Below are 9,914 nucleotides of genomic sequence, written 5' to 3'. Positions count from 1 at the left end.
CTAAGAATCAGGCATATTTTAGGACAGCCTGCCCCTGCCTCAACGAACGCGCACAAAGTCCCGCCTTAGGTCCCCGGCATGGGACGTCTTAGGAAAGAGGGCGGAGCCCTGGGGCTGGTTGGCGGAGGTTGGGGCCTGCGAGGCGCGCCTGCGCGGTACAGCCCCGCACGTGTTGCAGCTGGAAGCCGAGGTTGGGGCTGGAGGTTCTGGAGAATGGAAACCATGATGGAGGCACAGAGCCCGTTGGCCGAGGACGGTTTCAGCCAGGTCACCCGCAAAGGTAGCCGGCGGGCGAAGAAACGGCAGGCCGAGCAGCCGTCCAAGCTGGAGGAGGGAGGCGACGCGACCTCCATGGACACCGAGGAGGCCCGACCCGCAAAGAGGCCCGTCTTCCCGCCCCTCTCCGGGGACGGGTTCCTGGTACTGGCGGGGACCGAGGAACAGGAACGGGGCTGGGACCAGAGACGGGTCGGGCCGGTGGCCTCTAGGTGACGTTGACGCTTCTTCTGGAGTGAAGCTCAGAGGGGCGACTCTCCTGGTGTTTAATCTGTCCAATTAAAGGAGACTTTTTGAGGATCCCTTGTCGTTTTACAGCTTTACCCTCATTCCTTTAGACAACTGCTGAGTTGTGTTTTCTTTTGTCATAGAGTGGGAAAGAAGAAACCAGGAAAATTCCAGTCCCAGCTAACAGATACACGCCATTAAAAGAGAACTGGCTGAAGATATTTACTCCTATTGTGGAGCATTTGGGACTTCAGATACGCTTTAACTTGAAATCGAGGAATGTTGAAATCAGAGTAAGGAGAATATTAACCACTTTAAAATATGCTGGGGTTTTTCTGTCCTAGAAAGAAAGAACAGACTTTCTAGGAATTCTTGATGGGACTTACCTTGTTGAATGAGTTTCTTCCAGTTTGACCTGAAATTATACTAAAATACCAGCTGCGTCTCAGCACATTTTTCAGTGTTCTGTGTTGATTGATTGAAGAGTTAACAAAGAGGTTATTGTAAACAGAAGTATGTAAATGAGCAGCTGAAGTACTCGCTGCAGTACACTATATTTTAGTGTTACTTTTTAGGAAAAAACAAGTTTTGAGAGTAAGTGTAAATTATGTAAAAATATTTATTTATTCCATGATGTCAGTCTAGGAGGTGGACAATTAAACTTAGTAGACTTTGGGGTTTTTTCCTATGGGTTCCAATTTTGCATCAGAATCAGTGACCAAAATTAATTATATCTTCCATTTTAAGGATTCATTATCAGGGCTGTTATAGACTTATCTCTGTTGAGGGATTAGAATAATGAAGCAAAGCAGCGAGGCACTGTCCTAAATAGTTGGCAGAGTTTAAAATACAGAACTTGACAGAATTTCTCTCTGCTCTCACTGTCAGTTTCATTTAGGTTTTTATGGTTTTCTGCCAGAACTTCTTGTTTGCTTATAAGTTTGCTTTCTTTAATCTCTTTAAATCTCATTTCACTTCTCTATTCTCTTTGCCAGAGCCAGATTAATTTTCCCAGACCACACTGCTTTTATTGACATCTTGATATCTTCAGTATCTCTGAAAGATAAAAGTATTTGAATTTGCCTTTGAAGTAGGAGTCTCATTCCCAAGTCCTCTTACCATTGCTTTGAACATTTTTCTTGTCCCTCCTTATGGATGGATTTGCTCTGTGCAAACCTTCTCCTCCCTACTTCCTTTTCCTTCCTACATCAATTTCATCATCTTTTAGAGTCTAGCTCAAGTTCTTTCTCCTTTACTGTCAGTCCAGTTTTCAGTCTAGTCTTCAGGGCTTAAACTTATATTTGCTGATTGATAAAAAGCTTAATAAAGAAGTTGTCAGAATCTCTTGATTATGTATTGCAGCACCATCAGTTTGGACTCCTCTGACATTTGTCGATACTGCTTTGTGCCAGACACATAGTGGTGCTTTGCCAGGCACTACATCATTTTGGTCTTGAGAACAGCCCTGTGAGGTAGATAACATACCCCATCTAATAGATGTGAGGAAACTGGCCAAGGAGTGTTGGGCAAAGTCATCAGTGGTAGTAGGGACCTCTCAGGCTCTTCTGTTCCAATTTATTTTACAGATGAGAAAACTTAAGACTTAGAGCATTCGTGAGACTTGCCTAAGGTCACATGTGGAATTGGGACTGGGATCTGTAGTTTTAAATGTGCCATTACACAACCCTGCATGGTTTCAAAGTTGTCAAATACGCAGTCGCCTCAACTCAATTGTGAGTCTGTGTGGGAGAGGAGAACTCATGGTTTTAGAATCAGATCCATGTTCAGATTTTACTTTTTCATTTTGGTACTTGAGTTTCCTCTAATGTGAAAGTATTTATCTTGCTTAAATTTAGGTTGACATGAAGATCAGAGCAACAGTGTGTCAAGCACCTGTGCAGTGCATGTCTCTTCCAGGGGTGGGCATTTTATGAAGAGCGCCTATTTCTGTGATTATCGAATAAAATCTCTGAGGGCAGGATCATTGCTTAAACCATTCTTGGTAGTTAGTACTAGAGTTGTTGCTTTGGGAAGGAAACATCAGCACAGGAATGGTGGGTGGTTGAAGTCGGGAGGTTAGATCTGGACTCGTAGGGAGATGGCACTGAAGAAGAGGACCAGCTTGGATGGAAATGAACTGAGGATGGAGGTCCTTCAGAATGGGAGTGATTGGAGGAATCTTGCCAGTAGCTCCAGAGTCAGATCAGCCATGGAGTGCAGTCGGTCTTTTGACAGTGTTTGGGGGGAACTGCCCAGCCCTGGAGCTAGCAAAGTTTTGTTTTGAAAACTAAACAGGGTACTTACATCACCAAAAACTGGGTCACAGAGAATATATTGGGAAGGGTGATAGTGAATGAAGGAAATTACAATAATGGGAAAGGTATATCCTAGTAGTTTGCTAGAATGTTGCTGTTTTTATATCCAGCTATAATTTGTGCCTCTTACCCCACCGTTTTTCTTAAAACAGACTTGTAAAGAAACCAAAGATGTTAGCGCTCTGACAAAAGCAGCTGATTTTGTGAAAGCCTTCATTCTTGGGTTTCAGGTGGAGGTGAGTAATTTCATGATACCCGAAATGGGGGCTCAGAAAATACTCCACATGAATGTTTTGATAGATTTGGGCATTTTTTTCTTTTTTGAGTGTTCTAGTTTTACAATTTATGAGTTAGCTTACCAACTCACTCACTCACACAGGTAATGGATTGGAAGCATTTCACAGTATGTATTTCTATATTGTAGGACGCACTTGCCCTTATTAGACTGGATGACCTCTTTCTGGAGTCCTTTGAAATTACAGATGGTGAGTGTCTGGTGGTCTTTTTGTATGAACTCCGGGATGGTACTTTTGTACTTCGGACTTTGTATTCTGCATGACTCTCAGCTTTCCAGTGGCATCAATTGAGCCATATTCTTAGCAGCTTTTTAAAAAATGCATGTTTTTGTCTTTTAGGAGGGAAATTTGGTTAATGATTAAACTTCCTATGGAAGTGGGTAATGCTGGAATGGCTTCCTTCCTGAGGTCTTGCTTTTCTCATTTAGTTAAACCTTTAAAGGGAGACCACCTGTCCAGGGCAATAGGCAGAATTGCTGGCAAAGGAGGAAAAACCAAATTCACCATCGAGAACGTGACCCGGACGCGGATAGTTTTAGCTGACGTGTAAGTATGTGATCTTGAGAAAACTATTGTCATAATTTACATTTGGTCTTTTGCTGGTTTCAAGAAGTGATTAAGATTGTATTTGTGCATGACGTAACCCCTAAATCCTTGTGAGGATATGATTTTGACTGAACAGCTACCTACTCTGAGAGCAGATTTAGTTGAGAAAAATCTTAGATGTTATAGCTTTTTTCTCAATTTGGAATGAAGGAAATGTTGAGAATCACTGTTAGGTTACATGACAGGGGAACATTTAAATAGCATCACGGGAGCCTATTAAATCAGTAGAGGAGAGCAAGAAGTATGCGTGTTCAATGCCATCATGAGTCTTTGTTTTAAAAAAAGAGAATAGGCTATGGACATGGGGAGAGGGGAGGAGTGGGTGAGATGTATGGAAAAATAACGGGGAAACTTACATTGCCATATGTAGAATCGATAGCCAATGGGAATGCTATATGGCTCAGGAGACTAACAGGGGCTCTGTATCATCCTAGAGGTGTGAGATGGGAGGGAGGTTCAAAAGGGAGGGGATATGTGTATACCTATGGCTGATTGCTGTTGAGGTTTGACAGAAAACAACAAAATTCTGTAAGGCAATTATCCTTCAATAAAAAAATAAAAACATAAATGTACATATACACATGTGCATGCATGAATATATAAAGGGAAGATGAGTGTTGCACATTGTTGGGAAAACTACAGAGCAGTTATATATGAACATCAATAAGATGATATGGGCTTAAAATAAGGGTGCAGGAAGTCAAGCTGGGATTACCCTTCTCTGCCTGTGAGTGCAGCCGCTCCGTTACCAGCTTGGGGTTACTGGCAGATGGCGCAGAGATTATACAGTGCCGAGAAGTTGGGAGACGAAGCAGTTGACTGTGAGGAGGAGGGACCTGCCTGCTATTAAACCCAGAAATAATTTTATTTAAACTCATCTCATCTTTGCTCTGAGCTGAGGGACTTACTATTATTTTCAAATCTAAATTTTAGACTTTTTCATACTTAAATAGAAAACTATTAACACTGCACTAGGGCCCTGTTTACCTGAAGGTAAGTGTGTTACAGCGTTGACCTTTCATGATTTGAGCCTGGAAATGGGGCTCCAGTCATGGGAAAAGCTCTCTTGAACTAGAAATTTCAATAATTTTGAAATGTGTTTCATACTTTAAAATATCATATACAGTCCTAATAGTTTTTTAATTTAGAAGTTTTAAAATGTAACTGATTTGCTATAATTCTAATTATTTTTAGCACATTATATTAAGTTTATAATTTATAAATATTTAAGCTTCCCTCAAAACTTAGTCAGTAAAGAATTTGCCTGCAGTGCAGGAGACCTCGGTTTGCTTCCTGGGCTGAGAAGATTCTCTGGAGGAGGAAATGGCAACCCACTCCAGTATTCTTGCCTGGAGAATCCCATGGACAGAGGAGCCTTTTAAGGCTTGGCTTAAAATTTCCTTGTCAAATTCATTTTTTAAACAGCTGTATTACAGTATGATTTTCATTCAGTTAAAGTCACTTGTTTTTGGTATGTAATTCAGTGAGATTCTGGCAAATACTCTATATAGTCCTGTGATCCCTCCACACTCAGCTGTGTCACCCCAAAAGTTCCCTGTGCATCTTTGCAGCCCCTCCCGATTCCCAGGCAGTCACTCATCTCCTTTCTGTCACTAGGGTTTTGCCTTTTCTTGAAATTCACATAGGTAAAATTACACAGTATGTAATCTTTAGTCTATGACTTCTTTTAGATAGCATGTGGTTTCAAGTTTCTCAGGTTTGTTGGTGGTTAGCAGTAGGTTTTTTTCCAGTGCCAATTACCAGCAAAGAGATGTATCGTCCTGCAGTTTAATTTACTGTAGGTAGGCTAATTGGAAATCCCATGTGTTCAGCAACTCATGTTAATTATGATAATAGCCATAAGATGGACTGTTAGCACCCGTAAATGTTCTTTCTCATGAGTTGCTGAAAACCTGGCAGAGTAGAATGTAAACACAATATGAAACTAACATCCATTTGTTCTAGATACATTTGGTATATCGAATGGGAAAGAATGTTGCCTATGTCTGGAGACCTACATACATCCCATTCCAACTACTGCCCTGAAGCTTTGGCTGTTTTAGTAGCTAAACTACTCACCCTTTATGTGTTTTTGCTTCTCTGTTTCCTCATCTTTCATGCCTAACTTTTATAGACTTTTATTTTTATCAAAGTTATATATGCACATACTTAAACTTGCCACTGTCTACTTCCATTTCCACCTCCTCTGAGGAAGGAAATTTCAAGTCTTCAGATAGAGCTCTTTTAGCTAAATTTTAAATGTTATTTATCTCTGTATTTCCAAATATCTCTATATACCAGCTTCATTTTTTTCCCCCAGATTCACTGTTGATCTTCTCCTGTGAAAGAGGAGACTTGTACTTTTTCACCCCCCACCTCGTCTCCACCGTCAGCCTCTTAGCAGGCTAGTGCTTGCCTCCCCCTGTACGGTGCGGCTTTTGTTCAGTTCATGCTCAGTACTGTCTGAGGATGAAGTTGGTACTGGGGTGTTAACAGCTGACCAGACAGTACACTGTGTTTATCTGTCCTTTGCACCTCTGTTGTCACATGAAGAAATAATTCTTAATGTGTCTCTATGCTTCCTCAGTGTCGCAGTGACTAGAAAGCTATACCTGTATCTCCTCTTGGTGGACTCAGACATAGACATTCTAGAAGTCTCTTCTGGAGGTTTCTGTTCCCAGAGCACTGTTCCCTTCTGCCTGGCACGCAGCTGCCACCCCGGCTCTGTTCGCCGTTGCCCCTTGGCGCCTCTGGTGTTCGAGCCCCTCGGTTCTGGGATTCTCTGTCCTGCTTTGTTTTGGTGGCGCAGGCGGTCCTGGAGCTGGCTCAGCCTAGGACGGACATCTGGGGAGACCTGGTTTTGAAGATGTCTTCCACTCTGGTGTGAATCATTTTCATGCAGAGCTGCTTCTAGTAACTTCATCTTCTAATCTTTGTATTCAGTATTTTCTTAATATCCTGTCCTTGATTCATGAGTGAGTGAAAAGTGCTTTTCTCATCTCACTAGTTTTGTTTTTCTTTTCTCCCTGCAGAAGTTTCTGTACCGCTTTCTTCTGTACCACCTGCTGGTCATGCCGCCTACTCTTTTGTATTAGATGCTTTCCTCGGGTTCTGATTCCTTGTAGTGAGAGCGTCCTGTGTAAAAGCGGGACCATAAAGAACAGACTAGAAACCCTGGGCTCGGGGTGCTTGGAGTGGGGGTGGGGGGACTGGTGGACTGTTGGCTTCCCTTGGGTGATTGCCAGGCTGGTCCTTTGGGGAAGCCCTGATGTCGGTATCCTTAGTCTTTCCCGTGGAGGCCAGTTCCCCCTGAGAAGTATCCTCCAGTCCCTCTGAGACAAAGGTCTGGAGCCCAGTTACGGAAGCCAGTTGTCGTTCACTGTGCCGACGTTCACATGGCCTTGCCTCCGCTCTGCTCACGGTCTTCCTACTTATGCTGGGCCCGGTGCCCCTGGTCGAGACCACGAGTCTCTCGCCTTCTCCTATGAGCAGCTTACCACCTCCATTTTACTGGGGTAAAAGAAAGGGTAGTTGGGTGGCTGCCTGTTGCCTAGAGTGGGGAAGAAAACCTGGGGAGCATCTTGAACTGACTTTAACTTGTTCTCTTGTTTTTAGCCTCCGTTTTACTCCAATTTCAGAAATGCCTGAGCCTGTGGTGTGAGAGGGTTCTGCTTTGGGAGAGGGTAGAAATCCCCTATAGATTTCAGCATCAGTTTCCTAAATTTACTGATATTTTGGAAGATGAACTCAAAAAAGTAAAATGCTATAATATCAGTCTAATTGGAGCCATTCAGCAAGGAATCCACGGTAAAAGGGGTCTGGATAATCCTCAGTGATGAAGAAATTTAGATCATTTTTAGAAATACTTGCATTTGAAATCCAAATATATTTTAACTAAGTGTAGTCTCTGCATCTGATCTCAGTTCTGCCAGGGTGTCATCTTGGACAGGTGTTGTGATTTCTCACAAACTTCTTTCTCATCTGTAATGTGGGAATAACTTCTGTCTAATAAAGCTTGTGAGGATTAAATGATGAGAACATGTATATAAAGCGTTAGTGTATGCAGAGTACTGAATGGAGGGAAGCCATTATTCACCAAGAATCTTGAAGAACTTAGGTTTTAATTCACTTACCATAAAATCCTTCCTTTCAGAGTGGATGGTAGTATATTTACAGTATTGGGCAACCATCACCACCACCTTTATTTAGGAATCCATGTTATCTTTCCAGAGTTTCTGGACCATGGGACTTAGTTAAGGAAGTGCTTTTTGTGGCTAACCTGTCTCACTTTCTCTCTTGCAGGAAGGTCCACATCCTTGGTTCTTTTCAAAACATCAAGATGGCAAGAACTGCCATTTGCAACCTCATTCTGGGTAACCACAGTCTCTTCCTCTGCTGTTTTCTCTGAAGGAATAGAGAATTTAGAAACTCAGATCACATTGCATCTCACTTTAGGGTCCAGTTGATAAAGGTAGCAGGCAGAAACTCTTGGGGGTTGGCAAGTGTTGGCCCAGAGAGGAAGCTGGAATATTTTTGCTTGGATTCCATCTGCGAGCCCAAGAGAAAGGGCTTATTGGATCACGTTGCTTACATCATGGCTGTGTCCCCCTGAGAAGATGCACTGGGAACCCTTGCAGAGTAGCAGGGGGCAGTGTTTTAGGTTCAGCCAAGAGGGAGCTGCTGATTAGCATCAGTCGTCTTAATTACCCACTTGGTCCCATCTTCAGACCACAAAGTACTGTCACTTGTGGTCAGAGATGCAGGCTGTAGAGCTTGCTGGGGAAACACATGGAATTTGCTCTGGTGTCCAGATCTGGGGCTTCCCAGGTGGAGCTAGTGGTAAAGAACCCGCCTCCCAATGCAGGAGATAGTAGCGATGCGGGTTTAGTCCCTGGGTTTGGAAGATCCCCTGGAGGAGGGCATGGTAGCCCACTCCAGTATTCTAGCCTGGAGAAGCCAATGGACAGAGGAGCCTGGTGGGCTACAGTCCATGGAGTCACAGAGGCAGACACAAATAAAGTGACTTAGTACGCATGCCTAGTTCTGCCTGACCAGCTGCTTTTTTAAATACTTTGACAACCTGGTATCTTTGGCACTTAAGATTTAAAAAGTTTTGGGAGGGTATTTATATGGTTTCTTTTATGGCTCTTTTGTTATTTAAGGAGGATCCAGTGGGAAAATATCCTATGCAGTGTTCCAGGTTGTCCATGTAGCATCTATACGTATATTTGTGTTTTTATTTTCTTCTGCAGGAAATCCTCCATCAAAGGTTTATGGCAATATTCGAGCTGTGGCTAGCAGAGCGGCAGACCGATTCTGATTTTGCATCAAGGACTTTTCATCTTTGACCTCTATAGAGAAAAAGACTTTACTTCTATACGTGGTCACCCGACACCTTATTAAGAACTTTTCAGTCATGGGTACCATTATTACACTAGCACATTAAGTAAAATTTATCATTGTTTCCATTTTAAATCACATGTAGCAGGTTTGCATAGTTTATAATCCTCTTATTTTGGGGAGGGACCTCTTATTTTAAGCAACAGTTCTTTATTTTGAGTTTTTTATTTATAAATTTATAATGTTTTCTAAATTTATAAACATTTCTTCCCTGTCAGTTGTAATTAAAAGAATTATCTCAGAAAATCTGAGTTGTGACCCTTAATAGTGAGTGGTGTGTGAATATTTTATAGCCAGGTCATAAACAGCAGTTTGAATATACTCTGTGAAATAAGAAAGACTAATCTTTGTACCTATTTTTGCAGTTTGTAAAAATAAGTGTTCAATAAAAGCAGTCAGACCTTACCAGTATGGGGTATGTTTCTTCTAAGGTGAAATGTAATAAAAGAGAATTTTTACCCCTAAGAAAATTACTATATTCTGCAAATGTAATAAAGGTTTAACAAGCATCTACCTATGTGTTCTTTGATTCATGTTATGCATTTTTTTTAATGAAAGGAACTCACTTCATTAAATTGTGACTGATGATAGTATTCTCTTGTATATTATCTCCACAACCCTTGACCAAAACTTTAAACTTTAATTAGAAAGTACATGTAAGAACTAGAAAAAGTATTAAGGATTGCTATTAAGAATTCTGTTATATATGCCACTGTCCCGAACTAGCCTGTACACTGCACTAGGATTAGATATACTTAGTATTACAGTGGGAATCCAGTGGGAGATGACTGGA

General features: G+C 41.9%; 1 protein-coding gene across 1 annotated transcript; it reads left to right on the top strand.

The window, feature by feature from the left end:
• Positions 1-137: 137 nt before the first annotated feature.
• Positions 138-9,634, top strand: PNO1 (partner of NOB1 homolog). The gene is made up of 7 exons (XM_065929035.1): positions 138-420; positions 648-797; positions 2,972-3,055; positions 3,244-3,304; positions 3,544-3,661; positions 8,024-8,094; positions 8,974-9,634. The coding sequence occupies exons 1-7, from the start codon at positions 214-216 to the stop codon at positions 9,039-9,041; spliced, it is 759 nt and encodes a 252-aa protein (XP_065785107.1). The 5' UTR covers positions 138-213; the 3' UTR covers positions 9,042-9,634.
• Positions 9,635-9,914: the final 280 nt, after the last annotated feature.

Source organism: Muntiacus reevesi, chromosome 3, assembly GCF_963930625.1.
Source record: "Muntiacus reevesi chromosome 3, mMunRee1.1, whole genome shotgun sequence".
NCBI classification, from domain to species: Eukaryota; Metazoa; Chordata; class Mammalia; order Artiodactyla; family Cervidae; genus Muntiacus; species Muntiacus reevesi.
This window is presented reverse-complemented; position numbering and strand designations above follow the sequence as displayed.